Source organism: Uloborus diversus, chromosome 6 (genome assembly GCF_026930045.1).
Source record: "Uloborus diversus isolate 005 chromosome 6, Udiv.v.3.1, whole genome shotgun sequence".
NCBI lineage: Eukaryota > Metazoa > Arthropoda > Arachnida > Araneae > Uloboridae > Uloborus > Uloborus diversus.
The window spans coordinates 151,920,366-151,941,960 of NC_072736.1; the positions used below are offsets into that span (position 1 = coordinate 151,920,366).

The window sequence follows — 21,595 nt, forward strand, 5'->3', positions numbered from 1 at the left end:
CAAAGTTCTTTCCATGACTTAAAACTAAAAATAATTAGCCATGCTTTGGCGTTTCAGGTGTAATTTTAACAATGAATTAGTAATGTTTAGATAATGGGATCGTTTCCAAAATTTAAAAAGTATTTTTTTCTAAAAGAGCATGCTAAAAACATAGGACCTGACCATTTTTAAAATAATTTGTTTAAGTTTAATATTTTTTTAAAAATTGCCATTCACAGAGCAAAATATTTAATTCGCATCTTTACTCACGTGTATTGGCAACGATATAGTTGATAACAAGCGTAGAGCGCAATATTTAATTCGCTTCTTGATTATCATAACGTGGAAACGTGGTAGAAAGATGCGCAAAAGAGCATCATTTGTGACGTCATCAAGACCATGCCTTGTTTGAAAAATTGAACATTAAAAAAAATAATTAAAAAATAACTGTTGGGAAAATGAAAGTATTTTCTGGGTCCATGCCATTTCTTTTCTGCTTATTCTATCAATTTCAGTGACAAAAAGTACTACTTTTGACTGAAGGCGACAACCCCATTGTAACATATATTTTTTCCCTCTTCTTTACATATTATTATTATTATTATTATTATTATTATTATTTAAAAATTATTGTTATATTTTTTGCTGTTGGGTTTTTCAACAATAATAACAAAAGTAAATCAATACTTAAAAAAGAAGCATGTAATTTATTATAAGGTATACGTAATTTCAACAATGAATTACACACATTCGTTAATTACACAAACAAATTGAAGGCACGTTTTAAATCTAATTCGCAATACAAATTTCTTCTTATTTATTAGCTCCTTCATTTTCTACTTTAATCTCCATAAAAATTAATGTCTCAAGCATCTTCCTTATTTGCACATTACGGCCCAACGTTCAAAGTCTTGGCGTAAGAAATAAAATGATTTGTTCAGAGTTTAAAACGTGAAAGGGCTCTTTTCCATCTATTCAATATGTAATCTCATTAGCAAGAGCGGGGAAGTTAAATAATAAAATAATGAAATTATGAGGGGAAAGAAAATTGCGTTTGTGGGGAGGTTATGGAGGGGTGGACCTATGAATTTTAAAAAGTCGTTCCGGTCTGTCCTCACGTCTACTACTTGTCAATCTGCCTGTCCGACATTGTCAACATGCAAATGAGACCCTTGGGTGACAGTTATTGGAGGGTGACAAGGGGCTGAATATTGACATTGCTTTTGTTCGGGTGAAAATTTATGAGTGAATGATGTTTTTTCATTGCATTCTTTGAGGATTGGAATAATAAATGAGGACTTGGCATTTTTTTCCCTTTTAAAAAAGAAAAAAAAAATGCCAACCTTCAAGGAGCAGATAGGTGGATTCTGTATGTTTTTGTACCTTTGGTACAAGTCTTGTCCTTCGTGAAATGTCATACCAGTACGCAGTAGTATATAGATATTTCTCCTAAATGAATTTTGAAATAAAATATGGCGAAAAAATTTTAAGTATTTAGCAGTAGAAAGTTATGTTCCGTTGGTCTTTTATTTACGAAAAAATGCAATTTTTAGACTATTTTCCCGTAAAATTAAAAAATATATAAAATAAATAACAAATAATAATAATAAATTATACAATAAAAGCATTTAATATATTATTAAAAGATCAGAAACAACTAAATGGTTCATAAACAAACAAAACAATGCACTAAACATTACATAAATTTGTCAAACAGGTAAATGTATGACTTGGGGGACTGTAAGTCAGTCTGTATCTGTCAAAATAGTTGTCAGGAAATAATCTAAGTCGTAAAACAAGTGTTTTAAAACCAAATCTCAATCTTTTGTTTCATCCATATGATTTGAAAGATATTAGATTCAATTAAAAAAATTTCTCAATTCATTAGTATTTTTGGGGAAAATTCAAAAACCCCTGACATAGAACTTTTAGCAAAAGAACACTTACGGCAAAGAAAACGTAAGGGAGCAGTGAATAAACTTATATTTTCTAAAAGTGCTAAACGAAGTAATAGCGGCAAATTTTCTAACAAAAAATGTACAGCAACTTTATTACATTAAGTAATTTATGCAAAACTGTCGATCCAGTTTTACAATGAAGTTAAAACTATCCTCATACATAAATTTAGCTACAATACCAACCCTTTTTAAATTATAGGTTGTTGTTTTTTTAGCACTTCAACTTGTACTCCAGTCATTATTATAATCCAAAAGGTTATTGAAATCATAATGTTTAATACGTTTTCATACCAGGAGCTATTGACGTATTTGTAAATAACTTCCCAGGGTTTTAATAGAAGTAGGGACGCTCAGGACAAACCATTTTCTAAAAAGTGATATTCAACAGCTTTTACAGTGAACAAGATTTTATGACAGCTATTTTTCTATAAAAAAATATTTTAACTGACTAGTTGTGAAAAGGTTGAAGAAAGAATTGAAGAAAATTAAAGTAAGTGTTGGAAAAAAAGTTGAAAGAAATTGTGGAAAAAAAGAAAACAACCACAACAATGTCAAACTGTGATATAAAGCATTTACCACATTGCATTCTTTTACGTTATTAGTCTTTACTTTTTGTTAACATTTGAAAAAATTCCGACTTCAACTTTTCTCACATAATACACCAAACCTGATTTAGATACCCAATAATTTTAACGATCAAAAAATATCTTAACCAAGTAAGAGACGAGGATTATAGTAAATAAACAAGAAACTTAATTTAAAGAAAATCCATCAACGAATTGCGGAAAGTGAAGTCCATTTTTTCTTCATTTTGCCCGAATCCTTAGGGGCCTTAGAAAATCACCGCGGCAGTCCTTCGCGCGTCAATTCCGACCTCTATGCGCATAAATTAGCATTGATTAGCGATTAAGTAACGAGTGCGTATTTATTCATGAACTAGTCAAGCGGATCGCAACACTTTAGCGAATTGCTCCACAAGAAAAATCAGAAGAAAGTAGTTTCAAAAATGTGTAATTGGATGTATGGATTTAAGGAATCGACTTCAAACTGGCACATTCTTCAAATTTATTCACTTTTTTCTTCTCCCGTCTTCATTTGCATGTTTATATTTCTTATAAATCTAGTCGGTGGAAATATTTTGGTAATATTTTTAAATAAGGTTTCTGATTAAACAATAGCAGACTTAGTTTCCTTAAAGAGTGAGTGCCAAGGAACCATCATTTAAATTCGGGGAGGGGGGAGTGCGCAAAATAAACATCCAAACCCTAATTTGAAAATATTTTAGGATTTTTATACAGCTTTCGCATCCTTCTTAGAACAACACTAATTCCAGTACTTAGACATTTTATATCTGATACAGTTTTTCGAAAAAAATTTTTTTTGGTTCATTCTTGAACTTTTGTGTTTCAAATCTCATTCCCAGCTCAATAAAGAAATATTTTTTTTTCAATGAAATGCAAGTACATATTGCCGGTATATTTCTTATTAGTTAAGTTGTTCGTTTATCGCCCTGATTTACTAGTATTGAGTACCTATTTATTCATTAACCAGTCAAGTGGATCTCAACACTTAAACGAATTTCTTCACCAAAAGAAAAGTAGTTTCAAAAATGTGTAATTAGATGTATGGATTTAAGGAGTTGACTTGAAACTGGCACATTCTTCAAATTTATTCACTTTTTTCTTCTCCCGTGTTCATTTGCATGTTTATAATTCTTATAAACCTAGCTGGCGGAAATATTTTGGTAATATTTTTAAATAAGGTTTCTAATGAAACAATAGCATTCTTAGTTTCCTTAAAGACCGAATGTCGAGGACCCATCATTTATATATATATATATATATTTCGGGGGAGGGGGGGGTGAGCAAAATAAACATCTGAATCATAATTTGAGAATGTTTCAGGTTTTTTACGAAACTTTTTAATACTTCTTAGAATAACACTAATTCCTAAGCACTAAAAAAAAATGTTTTGTTTCGGTCCTGAACTTCTGTGTTTCGAATTAGCGTTAACCAGCTTGAAAATGAAAGATTTTTTTTAAGTGAAATGTAAGTATATTATCAACTTATTTAGTTATACTGCACATTACAACTTTCATGAATTACTGGTATCTAGTGACTAGTCATTCATTAACTAGTAAAGTATATCATAAAATCCATTAACAAATTTCTTCACAAGAAAAATTGGAAGAAAATCGTTTCAAGAGTGTAATTGGATGTATGGATTTAAGGAATCGACTTGAAACTGACACACTCTTCAAATTTTTTCTCTTTTTCTCTTACCCTGTTCATTTGTATGCTTACAGTTCTTATAAATCTAATCGGTGGAAATATTTTAGCAATATTTTTACATAACGTTTCTGATTAACACAACAGCAGACTCAGCGCCCACTATTTACATTTTGTGAGAAAGAGAGAAAACGAATTAAACATTTTACAAATCTCTTCGAATGTTTATAGAGTTTTGGAATAGTACTTATTCATGCATACACTTGAAAAGGAAAGAAATTATTTTGTTTAATTTAATGCAATTTTTCTCTATGTATTAATTATTGCTCTTGATTTGTCCTATATGCTTTTTATACTGCGTCATTTAATTGAAATGCTGTAAGATAATTAAAATGTTTGAGCGGTAAATAAGTTATCTGGTTCATTTCTCAAATAGTTTCAGAACTTATTTCTTTATTTCATTAGACAAGTTAAAATTAGATAAATCTTCAGATCTATCAGCTTACATATTTTGTGGGACAGATTCTTTACAATTTGGGTCACAATTGAACAATTTTTTCGATCAAACTCTATATTTCTTAACTCAGAATATATATAAATAACTATATTTCTTATTCAAGAAATAAATAACTAAATAAATAAATATTAATTTTTATAACCAATGAAATCATAAAAACATAATGTGGTGGTTTTAGATGGAAGAATATTTTCAATTGCTAAAAAAACTTGAAATTCAGCTTACCTTCATTTCATCTAGGGACTTTAGGCTGATGTTGTAGACTATGTTCCTGTAAGAAAACACAATTGTTAGACAGAGTCTCATTTCATAAATTTAACATTTAACTTGCAAAATCACAACTACGCGAATTTTTGAAATTTCCATCGTTGCATAGAAATGTTTATGTTACAGCAAACTGAAATTTAAAAATGTCAACATTCACTGGTTAATGTTTTAAGATGTAACTAAATATTTACACTTTCATATATATATTTGCTAATTGAATATTGTCATTCAGCGAGGAAGGTTAATATTTACCAGATTTCAGCATTGCACAGTAACATACAATATAGAACACCTACTACAAACTTGCCACATCTGCAAAAACTACTTTTCGAGAAAAATCAATTTAAATGTAATGCGCCTTAGCTTAAATTCTTATAGTAACACTCTGGCATAGCTCAAAAATAAGTTTAATTTTTGTTTCGTTAATGGCTGTCTTCCATTTTAATAGAACTAATAAAATTGCTCCAGGGCATGTATAAGAAAATCTTCAATAACTCAAAATCGACAAACAATTTTCGACTTGTGGCGGTGTTGCATTAGATGCGCGATATATGTATTACACATTGAGTATTACTTAATACAAAATTAATTTTTTACTACAAGATTAAAAAAAACGAATTTAATTTATTAAAAAAGTTTTTTTATGGTGTAAATACATTAAAAATATAAATTGCTTGGCCGAAATTTAATCTGTCCATTGCAGAGAAAACTAAGTTTTTTTTATACGCAGAAACAGAACACATTTATTCGTAAAGGATTTGATAATAATAATAATGTGTTTATCGATTAAGATTTATGATGATTCACAAGTAAGTAATTAAGAAAACAATGCAACGAAGTACTAGTTAAAGAATCGAATAAAGGGAGCTATTAAAAAATAAAACGCATCCGGTCTCTCAAATGATAGAAATAAAGACCTTAAATACGGAGGAAACCGTCATTTCTTCTCTTTCTACGAATTCCTGTAAATTTTTATTTCTCCTAAATCAAGCATAAAGTAAGGAGATTTGTATTTTTCAAATTACTGCTCTATTTCTTTAATATCTAGAGGAAGTATTTTATTCTTTACACAAGTTAGTGCTTAAGAATTTTGTGTTTGGGGAGGGAAAATATTATTGATTAAGTTTTCTGCACACTGATCATTGCCGAGAATAAAGTAATGAACACTTCGCTTAAAAATTTGAAAATGATTTAATTTTCACCAAAAAAAAGTAGCAGACTATTCAAATTTTGATATAAATGATGTATTTTATAGTGTTTAATGTTATGTGTAGTTTTATTTAAACATTCAATTTTTTAATATAAATGAGTCCAAATTTCCTACGGAACAGCGAAAAAAATTAGGTGGTTTTCCATAATTGTTCCTTATTTATTTAGTTATTTTATTTACCTTTAAGATTTTAGACTATGCATTTGGCGCAATTTTTGCATCAGTTGGGTCTAAAATTTACTGATATGTTAAATTAGTCAAAGAACTAAATCGAGTGTTTGAATTTCAACCAAATACGTAGATCCTAACACTTTAAGCGAACAAAATGTTCTCGTTATTAGATTAAATTCTAGTTTTTAACATGGAATTGACACTTTTTTCATTAATTTTCTTTATTTGTCAAAAGTTACACTTGAAATACTTTTCAACCAAAGTCAATTCAGATAGAACCACATTAGAAATTTCTCTGAAATGAGTAGGATGTTTGCATAAGAGAAAAATAGCCTGCTTATCAAACAACTTTTTGACAAAACCTTGCATTTCTAAAATCACAAATTTTATTAATTACGATAACAAGAATTGAACATTATGAAAATATTTTAAAACTATTGAAAATTATCAAAAGAATTCTATTATTTCAAGTAAAATCAAGCCTGCTTAATGTAACATCCAATTTGCCAAGAAAAAGTATTTTAACAAGCGGGATATTCCATTATCCGGGATCAAAGAGACATGTTATTATGTTTTGGTACATTGAAAAGGTATTACGTTTAGTGGGATATTCTTTTAACCGATATTCCAATAAGCGGGCTTGAAACTACGGGGATTTTCTAAGCACAAAGCACATTTAAACGTAACATTTTACGTCCTCTGCAGATTTCTGAAGCATTAAAATAATATCAAGGAAATTTTGTATTTTATTACAGAGATCTTAAGAGAAAGCCATTTTTGAACTTCAATCAAATACATGTTCAACAACTTAGTTAAAATATTGCCAGATAGGTGGCGCTTCAAACTGCGAAAAAAAATTCCATTTCACTTTGCCCCGCTACGAAATCTCGTCTCACTAGTAACCCTACAAGTTGTCCACATCAAGATTATTTTAAAATTACTCAAATTCCTTAACTAAAATTAATGCATTTCATTCTTAGATAAAATTAATGCACTTCATTTTTAATACCCATATTATGTTAACTACCAAGGTTTGCTGAGCACAAGCATTTAAATATAATATTTTACGTTCGCGGCGGTCTTCTGAAGCATAAATGAAAATCTTAAAAACAGAAGAAATCGATCGAGCTGAAACAGCACAGGGTCTCATTTCATTTAGTGCGTTCAACTAAAAGTAATCATCCCCTTGTGCTTCTCTTATCGTTCAAAAGAGCGGCTTTTATAAGATTAGAGAGATTAAACAAGGTATCGAAATCACTCAAGATGTCGCATGAATTACTAACTGCAAGGAAGTTCGTAGAAAAAGGGCATTATCTTTCTTTGCATTTTTCAAAAACTTTAATAAGTCTGCACACACAGAAACATTAAAAGCTATTATTTAAATTAAACTTGTGTAACTTTTTTCCTGATGGTATCCGATTAGAATGCTTCAAATACAAAGCATGTTTTTTTTTTCATACATTGCAAAAAGTTGTTCTTTTGTGATAAAAGAAGAGCAATTTTTTTTACATATCATTTAAATTCATTATAATTGGGCATAAAACAATACCGCAGAAATGATGATTGAAAAACACTACATAAATGATGTATGTTGACACCCAAAAAAGTTCTGAACGAGAAACCTATCGTCATAAAAATTGGTTTAGTCACAGATAAGTAGTCATGCGGTACGCAAGGAAACCGCTCGCAGCGCTACAGGTGGAAAACTTTGGAGTTAGCGTTGCTATCTCAAAAACAGTCAGAGGTATGGGGAAAAAGTGATCTATAAAGTTGCTCACCATGTTTGATTTAGAAGGTAAGGACATTTTTCTTGAATCGACGATAAAAATTTGTCGGCGTAAAGTGCACCTGTGTTCGATCGCGTTAAACAAAATTGCCGCTTGCCTCATCAATTTGCAATGCTCCAATATTGTATTTTATCATAATAACACATAAGAATACGAGATTGCAGTGGGTTTGTTTCCTTCAGTCAAAAGGAGTACTTTTATTTACTGAAATTGATAGAATAAGCAAAAAGCAATAAAAATAATAATAATAACATGGACCCAGAAAATTCTTTCATTTTCCCCAACAGTTATTTTTTAATTATTTTTTTAAAATGTCCGATTTTTCAAACAAGGCGTGGTCTTGAAGACGTCACAAATGATGCTCTTTGGTGCATCTTTGGACCGCGTTTCCACGTTATGATAATCAAGAGCGAATTAAAATTGCGCTCTAAGCTTGCTATCGACCATATACTTGCCAATACACATGAGTGAAGATGCGAATATCAATATTTTGCTCTGTGAATGGCAACAGTGAATGGCATTTCATCATGTGTGATGTCATCAGCAGAAGCGTAAACAATGAAAGCGTAAATATTAAAGTAATTTTTTTTAAATATTAAACTTAGTCAAATTATTTTAAAAATGGTCATATCCTATGTTTTTAAGTGCGCTCTTTCAGAAAAAATACTTTTAAAATTTTGAAAACGACCCCATTCTCGCTGCACATTGTTCAATACGGTAAGTAATACGCTAGCATAAGCATCCGCAATACGGCTTCAAAGTTCCTTCAACGCTGCTGGAGATGTTGCATACACTCGCTATGTGACCAAACAAGGCTAAAATGTTTAGGTTAGGTGAAAGTGGTGGTCATTCTACGCAACCATATACCCGAAGACTTGTAGCCTGGAAGTAATTTTATGCCTACTATTTTTAACACTACTGTGCGGAAGATGTCATATCTTCTACCAACGCTAACTCCAAGTTCTAACTCCAAGTTTCCGATTTCAATCAAGCTTCAATGTGTAGCGCATGACAATGTAACTGTACTTAGATCCCACTTTTATGACGATAACTCGTGTCATTTAGAAATTATTGGGGTCGTGAAGGACTAGTGGACATACTGTTTATATATATAATATATATATATATATATATATATATATATATATATATATATTATATATATATATATATATATATATATATATATATATATATATATATATATATATATATATAATTGTAAAAACCCTATTTTTTTTTTACGTTGTCCTGTGAGAAACAATGTTGGTTTTTATTTTTGAAATCAGAAAACTTTTATACAGAAACATTAAAATATTTCTTTGTCACGTAAGGACATTTTAATTACATTTAAGAACTATTAAACAATTTATAATTTGCTATTATTGGGCCCATTTTTATTTGTTAAGAAGCACACACACCTTTTATATAAACTTTTGAGATCTTTATGCTAAAAGTTACGAAAGGTTTTTTTTAATGGTTATGCGTTTGAGTAAGTCCCACTGTTTTTTAGGGAGAAAAAAGAAAGTAGTTTGTACATTCTAACGGTCGATCATCGCCCCCCCCCTTCCTTGTCATATCACCGCCCCAGAATCAATAGTTTAGTGCTAATTTTACATTCTTAAGTATTTTTCAACACACAAACAAGATGTGCCTCCGCATCAGTAAAAAATTCTGTTGCGTCACCGCTAATTTAGAATATTTTAAAAGTAAATGATTTTCATTACGATCCTATTTGGCACATAATTTAAAAAGTTTCATAATATGCTGCTCATAAAAAAATCATAAACTATTTGGCAAAAATATTGGTTACATTTTTGACCTAACGAGCCTGAAGCTATAAGGCCTAAGATTTAAGCAACAAAAATAAATCACTGAAGGAAACTTTTTTCTAACATGTAAATAGTTTCAAGTATACATAAAATTTAGTCAATTAAACATAAAAACCTGTGGTTATCTGAAATTCATTTTCTGAAATCGCTTACAACAAATGTTTTGAATACAATGCAGAATTTTATATGTAAATAAATGTTTAATATGTATAAAGCAATACAACAGACCTTAACCAACAAAATGTACAATGCACAAAATTACTAAAATATCAGCTATTCTTCAAACGATATTTCAAACAAACATATTTGAGAACTAAACAAAGATTATAATTGCACCCACTCCTTTCCAAATCGAACGCTATTTTCCCATCGTCCAATCCCTCGAGGCACCAATTCGTAAAAATTTCAAATTCTGCTGATTCCTAAACACTTAGATACATACATACACTAACAACTTCATTTATACGGTAATTAATTTGCTCTTATGGCCATCATACCCCGAAACCTAAATCCTGAAAACAATTGAAGCTCTGGAGAAAAATGAAAAAAAAAAAAAAAGTAACCGGTATTCGTTCTTCTGCATTGAGTCTCAATTTTCACTCATTAAAAGAACTATGAAGAGTTGCAGACTTTAACCGCGGGGAAAATAACCACTCATTGAGGAGTGGATAGTATTCTAAAAGGTAGCAATATTGATTCGATAAAAAGCGAAACATCTCTCTGTCTGTTATATTAGATTAACTCTAAAATACAGAATCTCTGTTATTTTTCGGAATGCATGGTAGAATGTTGCCTCCCTCCGAGGCAATTTTTATGAATGTGTATTTGCGTTTTGGAAAAGGCAGTCATTTGTGAGTAAATGAATTTGCGATTAGGTAGTGATATTGCTTCCAGGGATAATAATGTATTCACTGAAGATATGAAGTACGTCAGCATTATTCTCTGTGAAATTTGATAGTATAAGCCAGTTCGGTGTGTATACAATAGACCTTCGTTTTACGCGGGGGTTACTTTCCATGGAAATGCTGCGTAAATTGAAACCGCGTAAATTGAGACCTAATGCTTGTGTTAAAATAGGGGTTTGAATCCGTAGATAGCAAAATACTTCATTCTAGTGATGGCTAATTGTATAATAAGTTTAATGTGTACTTATATCTACTTTTATGCACAACATGCATAAAGAAAAAAACATAAATTAATTTCGTGTCCTGTTTATAAAGAGGAGCTGGCTATGATAGTCTTTTGGCAGTCATTGATATTTTTTTCTCTGTAATTCTTTGCAGAGTATTAACGCATCTATGATCACTTGCGTGATTTTCATGATAGAATCTTCCTTCACTTACAAATCAGAAAGATTATTTCTGTTGTCTAGGAATGGCTCAAAATTTTCAATGTGAACATTTTTGGTTGTGCGCCACCGACGTTGGTATCCTCGTTGGTTTTGGCCTCCTTTGTCACCCCTAAAAGATCTTCTTCCACTGAGTTCTTAACTGTGTGAGTTTAATAAATTTACTTCTGGAAAGAGGACTGGAACCAATCGCATAAAATGTCTCCAGTGGTCCAAGCTCGATTATTAACACGTCAAAATGCAGTTGATTACGCGTAATTTGCAATCGTTAGGAGTTTGTATTTTGAAAGAGGGGAAAATGTTATCTCTTTGCGTTCGCGTAAAACCGAAACTCATCCGCGTAAAATAAAATAAAAGAGTCAAATCTTAAACCGCGTATAATCAAAACCGCCTAAAACAAACCCGCGTAAAACGAGGGTCTACTGTATTGTTTGGCAATTTATTCTCTTTAATATGAAATTATGCAGAACTAATGCCCGAAACGAAGTTGGATATTTCTTTTACACAACATTTTTAATTTCTTCTATATCTAATATATAGAAGAAAGTATTGGATTCGTGCCAATTTTCGAATTTCGAATTTTGACGGATTCGAACGTTTTGAGGTGTGCTGAGTCCATTTCGACTATTTTTGGAAAATGTCTGTGTGTGTGTGTGTGTGTGTGTGTGTGTGTGTGTGTGTGTGTGTGTGTATGTGTGTGTGTATGTGTGTGACCAGTTTTTTGTGGCCGCTCTACAGCAAAAACTACCGCATGAAATCGAACGAAATTTGCTACACATATGTGCCGCTATGTGAACTTGTGCCCATTGGTTTTTGGCGCGAATTCCTACAAGGGGGGTGGAGCAATGGGACGTTTTTTAAGTTACGCGTGCTTGCTATTTCTCAGGAAGTAACCGGCGGAATCAAACAAAATTTGGTCCATATGTTGCCATTAACAGGAACAGGTGCTGATTCAATTTTGGTGTCAATAACTCAAACGGGGGTTGAGCTATAGAACGTTTTTTGTCGTCAATTGTGACTGCTGTATCTCAAGAAATAATGAACGGAATGAAAGAAAAATTTATCAGCAAGTAGCCCTTAGTGGGTATAAGAGCTGATTTTATTTTGGTGTCAACAGCTGAAAAGGGGGAAGCGCAATAACCCGTTCTTTTTTTCCATTGTGAGTGCCCTATCTCAAGAAGTAATACTACGTTCTGGTTGAAATTTGGAATATATGTTAATCCATATGTAAACAGACTTTGGTTCAATTTTGACGCCAATCGCTCCAAGAGGTGTAGATTTATTTATTTATTTATTTTTTTTTTTGCGAATAAAAATAGCTTTATTAATGCAACAATAAGAAAGATAAATCGTAATAGATTGTCGTCTGCGTATTTCTCGTGATTTTAATTGTTTGGAAATGATCGGAAATATTATCTCAATGATTTAAAATTTTTAACTGTGGCCATCTTATGTTTGTTAACAAATAAAATATTTGTAATTAATTCAAGCAAGGCTTTTAAAATAACTTTCAATTTTCGCTCTTTGCTTTGCTTTTGCAATAATTCAGACATTGGGATGGTAGTCAAGTTTTTGCATGTGTAATTTTGTTTTTGTTGGGAATATTGCTTCCTCGTCCAGCATGGGGAGGGATCAGAAAAAGGAAAAATATAGAAGAAAGTTTCGTAACGGCCACAACATACTAGTTTAATATATGTGAATCCATATGTAAGCAGGCTTTGGTTCAATTTTGACGCCAATCGCTCCAAGAGGTGTTGATTCTTTTTTTTTTTTTTTTGCGAATAAAAATAGCTTTATTAATGCAACAATAAGAAAGATAAATCGTAATAGATTGTCGTCTGCGTATTTCTCGTGATTTTAATTGCATGGAAATGATCGGAAATATTTTCTCAATGATTTAAAATTTTTAACTGTTGCCATCTTATGTTTGTTAACAAGTGAAATATTTGTAATTAATTCAAGCAAAGCTTTTAAAATAACTTTCAATTTTCGCTCTTTGCTTTACTTTTGCAATAATTCAGACATTGGGATGGTCGTCAAGTTTTTGCATATGTAATTTTGTTTTTTTTTTTTGGAATATTGCTTCCTCATCAAGCATGGGGAGGGATCAGATGAAAAAAGAAAAATATGGAAGAAAGTTTCGTGATGGCCACAACATACTAGTTGAGAATGTAATAATTTCAAAATTGAGCATCAACCGAGTTGTGTACTCATTTTTACTTTCTTCTATATCTAATATATAGAAGAAAGTATTGGTTTCGTGCAAATTTTCAAATTTCAATTTTGACGGATTCGAACGTTTTGAGGTGTACTGAGTCCATTTCGACTATTTTTGGAAAATGTCTGTGTCTGTGTGTGTGTGTATGTGTGTCACGTCTGTGTGTGACCAGTTTTTTGTGGCCGCTCTACAGCAAAAACTACCGAATGAAATCGAAAGAAATTTGGTACACATATGTGCCGCTATGTGAACTTGTGCCCATTGGTTTTTGGCGCGAATTCCTCCAAGGGGGGTGGAGCAATGGGACGTTTTTTGAGTTACACGTGCTTGCTATTCCTCAGGAAGTAACTGGCGGAATCAAACAAAATTTGGTCCATATGTTGCCATTAACAGGAACAGGTGCTGATTCAATTTTGGTGTCAATAACTCAAACGGGGGTTGAGCTACAGAACGTTTTTTGTCGTCAATTGTGACTGCTGTATCTCAAGAAATAATGAACGGAATGAAAGAAAAATTTATCGGCAAGTAGCCCTTAGAGCTGATTTTATTTTGGTGTCAACAGCTAAAAAGGGGGTAGCGCAATCGCCCGTTCTTTTTTTCCATTGTGAGTGCCCTATCTCAAGAAGTAATGCTACGTTCTGGTTGAAATTTGGAATATATGTGAATCCATATGTAAACAGGCTTCGGTTCAAGTTTGACGCCAATCGCTCCAAGAAGTGTTGATTTTTTTTTTTGCGAATAAAAATAGCTTTATTAATGCAACAATAAGAAAGATAAATCGTAATAGATTGTCGTCTGCGTATTTCTCGTGATTTTAATTGTATGGAAATGATCGGAAATATTATCTCAATGATTTAAATTTTTTAACTGTTGCCATCTTATGTTTGTTAACAAATAAAATATTTATAATTAATTCAAGCAAGGCTTTTAAAATAACTTTCAATTTTCGCTCTTTGCTTTGCTTTTGCAATAATTCAGACATTGGGATGGTCGTCAAGTTTTTGCATATGTAATTTTGTTTTTTTTTTGGAATATTGCTTCCTCATCAAGCATGGGGAGGGATCAGATGAAAAAAGAAAAATATGGAAGAAAGTTTCGTGATGGCCACAACATACTAGTTGAGAATGTAATAATTTCAAAATTGAGCATCAACCGAGTTGTGTACTCATTTTTACTTTCTTCTATATCTAATATATAGAAGAAAGTATTGGTTTCGTGCAAATTTTCAAATTTCAATTTTGACGGATTCGAACGTTTTGAGGTGTACTGAGTCCATTTCGACTATTTTTGGAAAATGTCTGTGTCTGTGTGTGTGTGTATGTGTGTCACGTCTGTGTGTGACCAGTTTTTTGTGGCCGCTCTACAGCAAAAACTACCGAATGAAATCGAAAGAAATTTGGTACACATATGTGCCATTGGGAATATTGCTTCCTCGTCAAGCATGGGGAGGGATCAGAAAAAAAATATATATATAGAAGAAAGTTTCGTGATGGCCACAACATACTAGTTTTCTGTGTAGTTAAGAACCTGAAAACAAACTACTGCATTGGTTTTTGAATTATTTGGATCAAGAGCGAGATAGGAGTGGATAGAAACCGCTAACATTTTTTACAGTAGCAGATTTGCCGGTGAACCTCAGAAACCAAAGTGAAAAATGAAACATTATTCGAATGAAATATTATTTATTCGATTGTGAAAAATATTTTTGAGCAAAATAATGAGTAAATAAAAGGATAGTTTAATAAATAAAAAGATAAGAAAACAATAAACGAATTTTTTTTATTTATTAATAAATACGTAAAAATGAGTTAGTAAAATATTAAATGAATAAGAAAATAAATAATGGAATGAATTATTAAGGGAATTAATAAATGAAGTAATGTAAATAAATTAGTTAATAAACGAATACGTAAGTGATTTCGAAAATGATTGAGTGATTAAACAAAAAGAGTTATTTCACTTTACCCCGCATGCACTTGAATAATTGTGAAAAATATTAAAAATACAAATAAGCTAAATATTGCCTAAATAAATACTGCACCGAAAATTAGGAGGTCCCAATTAAAATATAAAAGTTACTAACAAAAACTGTATCACTTGATAATAAAAAAAAAACTTTTGACTTACAACAAAGTATTACAATTTGAGTATCAATTTTTGAAAATTGCTTGTATTGCCATATGGTTCAATTTTCAGAGGTAGTTTTTTCTTTATTTGAATAGACTACATATCTTACTACATAGTTGAAATAATACTAGGTAAGTGGCACTAAGACCGGAGCAAATCTTTCACCATTTCACTTTGCCCCACATTCCCCTACATAAGTACAAAAATCACACATACCCAAATGGATTGAGCGTAGCATTTAACATTGTGATAACTAAATGAACAAATGTTAATTGGTAACTATTTTATTTGCTATGCATTCAAATGGAAAGAACTATTATGTATCATAATATAAAATATTAACTTTCACAAATTGTGTGTAAGTGTTTTTTTTTTTTTTTTTTTTTGTGCGTGTGTGTGTTCGAAAATCACTGATTTGTCCGTGTTGCGAGTGTGACCGTGCAGTCACACCCAAAAAACCTAAGCATAATTGTTTATAAAGTTTTTTTTTTGCTTCTAGACAGTTGATACATCACATGATGATACATAACGATTCGTTCTATTCAAATTATATGAAAATAAAAATCAAGGTTTAAGATTCTGGGAATATAATGCAAATTCATACGGAAAAATGTCACACTCGCGCATTTGGATTGAGCATATTATTTAACATCGTGAGAATTAAATGATCACCCAAAGCTGATTTCCTTCCGTGAGCAAGAAAAACCGTTTTTCGCATTACTTTTAAACAAAAACAAAGTATTATTCTCTCACGCTATACAGATTACAGATCCTTTCCGCAATTAAGGAAAATACTCTGTAGCGAAAATGTTTTTCAAAAACAATGACAAAATCCTAATTCCCCGTGCATTACACCCTAAAGTAAATAAATTTTAAACAATGGAATTATCTCTAAAGAGCGTATGTATGAACAAACCACAAACCCTTAATCTAAAAGTTTCAATTTTTAGTCATTAAAATAGTAGAATAGAGCATTAACCCTGAGGGTTTATGGAAATGTATGTCTACTATGACAGTTAGGGATGAGGTTTAAAGAAAGCAGATGGGATTTTTTAACATTTGAAAATTTGTGATGTTTTTCAATTTTAATAAAATTGGTGCAGTAATTTACATTATTACTGAGAATGATTCAGGAAGAAAACACATTAATGCCTACGAAGATTACAATATGTTACAATATCTTATTCTGCCTATGTAAATATGCAGTATAGACAGTTGAAGAGTAATGTAATATATGATAATTAAACATAATATAAGTAATTACCATTCATTAGCCAGGGCTAAAGCATAAATACATGAAATGCACCACCAGCTCAGTCATTTCAAGCCGAGGACTGCAGTTTCGTGCTTATTAGCACTCATCAGCCCGAAGATATCTTCGAGTTGAACCGAACCATTGCTTCGGTCACTCGTCTGGTCTGTGCTAATTCTATATTAGCTACCAGTTTGTTTGGCACTCTGGGCTTCCTTAAGAGGTTTTCCATCTCCAGCTCAGTCACTTTCTTACGCCGGGCTGATAAGTGCTAATAAGCACGAAACTGCAGTCCTCGGCTGGAAATGACTGAGCTGGTGGTGTATTTCATGTATATTATATAAACTTTTGTCAAACTTTACCCGTTACCGTTAGTCCTAAATATAAAAAGTATCTGATATAAAAAATACTAGTGTTAAACTAAACTCGGAGTGGTTTTGGAATTTGCAAAATAGATTAAATTTTCGAGATGAACTTTTTTTACAGGTTATAATTTAAATCTTGCTATGGTGCTGTATGAAATATGTCCAATTACAACTTTACCTACAGTTTTTGTGCCCCTCAAATGTTGGTGCCCTGGATGAGTGCCCCATGTGCCCATAACTTATCTAGCCGTGGCTCACACATACTATTTGACCTAATTAAAACTTTGAACTTGATTTTTTAATTTCACGTCAATAGAAAATTAGTCGAGTAGATTCTCTCTCTCTCTCTCTAAACTGATTATCTCCATTTATTTCCAATTTCTTTACACCAACCCGTTATTATTCGTTTTAACTAATTTACATTAGTTTTAGAAATTAAAACAGTCATGTTCAATCAATTCTTGCAACTTTTACGTTTATCACCGAACAACATCTTTCAGCTAAAACGATCTCTTTACCTACCACACTTTTGAAGTAGTTAATATTAGAGAAAATAATTTAAAATAAAAACATACAATTCGAATAAATTTACAATAACATTTACTGAAAATGGCTCTGAACTCCGAAATTCACAAAGTAAACTTACCGAAACCAATAAGCAAACATATCTTTAAAAAATTTAAAAAAAAAAAACATTATTAGTTATTAATAAGTGAAAATAATTTATTAAGACTAGTTTTCTTAAAGTTAAAAAAGAAAATCTCACATCCATTCACCTAAACAAATATTAATCTTCATTATTTCACGTTAAAAGAAATAGATTATTCACTTAACATTATGTCAAATGAATATTTATTAGCTTTTTAAAAAAAAATAAATTCTGAAAGAAACATATTTGAGGTATGTTTGATAAAATTCCTAATAATTTTTCTTCAATTTACTTTAATTAAAATCTCGAAGAGATAATGTTTTTCAGATAAAAATATTTCCTTAAATATAGGATTCATGCCTCACGGGTATTTGACTTGCAAACGAATTAGCGTCGATAAACAAATAATAAAAGGAGAGAGACATACGGTAAAAATAACTTTGTTGATTATTTTGAAGAAGTAATTGAAACTTGTGATGATTCTTAATGTTGCGGAAGAATGAATTGACAATGGCGTCAGTATTTTATGGTTAAAATGGTAAACTTTAGTTTAGAAAAGAAGCTTAATTTTTTCCTAGTTTCATTATTTTGTGGTTAAAATGATACATTTTAGTTCAGAAAAACTGCTTTATAATTTTTTTTTCTTATTTTTTGAAATGTTTACTATTATGGTAGAAGACTCATTTACGTAAAATATATCGGAGCACGTAGGCATAACATTCTAATTCCTTTCTATTATTTAATAAAACTATGCAAAAACGCTAAACTACCACAACTCAATATGTGCGCAACCAGTATTTGCTAGATGGCAAGTTCTTTTTTCCACGTCCGATGTAAAATTGCAGGCTTATGTGTGTGTGTCCGTGCGTGCGGATAATAAGTATACGCACCTTAGTTTCGCTTAGAAAAAGTTTAACTAAAAGACATCTGTCTTCACTACTCACATAATATTATTAGTTTGTGTACAAAATTAATCTCAAATAGTTTTGCTATCAGACTTCTGCTTTACAAACAAGTTTAGAAGCTATATATTTATTTCGGGGCGAGAACTAACTTACTACATGTGAGAGAAGTAATTAAGTCGGAGAGCAGTCACGAATTGTATTCATTAATTGCGGTAGCACATCAACTATCTTTGTTTATCCTTCTTAAATGCATATTTTAATGTCTTATTTCAAAATCCTATATTATTTTACTTTTCCCTAAATTTCTTCTACTATTACATTTTGGGGAACTTTTTATGCTTTTTGCTTTGTCGTCAACTTTTGAAGACATGACGACTGATTTCCTTACATATACCCGTATTAATTAACCAAGGCTGAAGAGTCGGAGTTAAAATAACAGATTCCGACTAGTAAAAATTAAATCGAAAGTATTGGACTCCGAATCCTTCACCCAAAAATCAGTCCGACTCTGATTGCGCAGACCTGGCAGAGTTGTTGAATTAGCGGGAAAATGACCGGCTCTGACTCTAAGAATTTAAAAATCTGTTACTCTCGACTAGACTACTTTCCTCCAAAATCATTTCGATTCCAACTCCACAACATTGACTGCGCTTTCGCAACCCTCATATTTACTCACAGTAAAAAGAGAAACAAGTTCTCTAAATGATGTTTCTCAGCCAGCGTAGTGTCACCGCAACGAAAACAACCACGCCAAACTACACTGTAGCACAGTAAGTTACATTGAAGTTCCAAAACGGTGTCTTAATATAGATTTTCGGTATTTATCAACACGGTGGATACTATTTTTACTAAAGTTGCCCTAAAAATGTTTTCTGCTACTATACATGTATATTCCTTTGGAATTTTAAGTCATTCTCAATACCTTACGATTATTTTTTATCTCCGGTTTATTAAAAAATATCAAAATATTGTGAAACTTGATAGCTTTTGCATTACTAATTTTGCGACATATATAGATTAAAAAAATTAAAATAATTCTGTTTTTTTTTTAAATCTGAAAAACTTAGTTTTTATATTCATCATTTTTTGTGATAAAACCTTTAGCTATTAACAACTTAACAGAAATTTAAAATTAAAAAATCTTTGAAATAATTATGCAGTTAATTTTAATGGCTTAAGGGGACGGTAGACCTTGAATTCGGCAAAAATTGACTAAAAAAACAAAAAAATTATTTTTGTGCTTTGTTGTACTTTAACCATTTTTCTACGTAACTCAAAAAACCGCTTAACGGTTGAACATTTTTTAACAAAGTTACGACTGCTTAAAATTAGTACACAAAACATTTTTTTTATGAGATATTCCTCTCAAACTCAGCTGTTAAGCTGTAAACAAAGCAGGCCTAAACAATTTTTGCATAAAAAAGATAAGTATACATATTGTTCTTTTAAGAAAACATGGTTAAATAAATAATGACAAATAAAAACACTGAAAAAGAGATTTTAAAAGGTTAGTGCAAATTATACTTTAACTGTATTTTAAGCGAAATGAAATTTTCTCGATTTTCATACCTACTAAATGCTCCATGCGACACAATTTTCATTCAAAGTACAAGAAATTCAAAGTTTAGCCTCATGTTTCATTAAATGATAAAACTTTGTATGCTTTATAGAATCTAACTTCAGGAAGGTTTAAAAAACTCGACTAAAAAGTGCTAGCAGGAGAAATTTCGGGGATTTTTTATCGAAGTATTTTAAAAAAAAATTGTAAAAGTTTAATTTTTAAGGAATTTACTAACTGATACCAATTTGTCTTCGTGATGATTTATTACGTAATAAAATTAAAAAAATAAGCAAAAATGTAAAATGTAAGTCGCGTAGAGCATTTTAAATTTGTCAAAAAATATTCAAATTTTTTTAAATTTTAAAATAAGGTGGAGCTGGTTTTTCTTTTTTTTTATCTGGTATTATATGTATTTATGCTTAAATACATATGCACATGAAATTTTAAGTATCTAGTGTGAAAAAAAAAAGTAACTTAACGTCCACCGTCCCCTTAGGCAAGATACTTTGCAATAGAATATTCCGTTTACATGCAAATTTAACTCAATAAGTAACTTTAAATGCAAGTCCCATAAATACGATTAGTTATGCATTTGTTAAACTTCAGAAAATCTTTGCATACGTTTAGAATTTTTCAACATATCGAAAATTATATTATTTTACAACTGTTTGGACTGTAACTGTATCATACGCATCAAAGTGAGAAGTTTCAAAGTATGTTTAGCAGTATTTAGAGCAAACAATTGCTAATGTTAAATTTGTTTAAATCGGGGAGACTATTTTGTTCAGGCAAATGATTATATTTGAGAAATCGTAAAATATTTGCTTGAAATAAGGGCAAATACATTGGGTCGTATGAAGTTTACTGATATGAGTACATAGATTTATTAAAATCTAGATATGAATGTTTATTTTAATACTGATTTGCATCGCAAATAGTTTTAAATGAAATTATTACTGCAAAATGCTCTAAAAATATTGAGCTCTATTGTGAAATATTTATATATGTGCTAACAAGGCATATCTAAAACGAGGAGATTAAAATGATGAAATGTTTGCATGAATATGTATGTAAGAATATTGGGAGGGGGAAGGACATATAGCGCAGAAAAAAGGTGTAAACATATACAGTGGTGGAGTGGAAAAAAACTATTCAAAGCCAAAAAGCAGAAAAGTGAGCGAATATATTTGATGCTCATGTTTTAAGCAATAAACGATCAAA

General features: G+C 31.0%; 1 protein-coding gene across 1 annotated transcript in view; it reads right to left on the bottom strand.

The window, feature by feature from the left end:
* The window catches only part of LOC129225151 (semaphorin-1A-like), a 694,730-nt gene that overhangs the window by 186,551 nt on the left and 486,584 nt on the right, over positions 1-21,595 (bottom strand). The window contains exon 4 of the mRNA XM_054859712.1: positions 4,908-4,953. Within this exon, the coding sequence (XP_054715687.1) occupies positions 4,908-4,953 (46 nt within the window). The remainder of the gene's footprint in view (positions 1-4,907; positions 4,954-21,595) is intronic.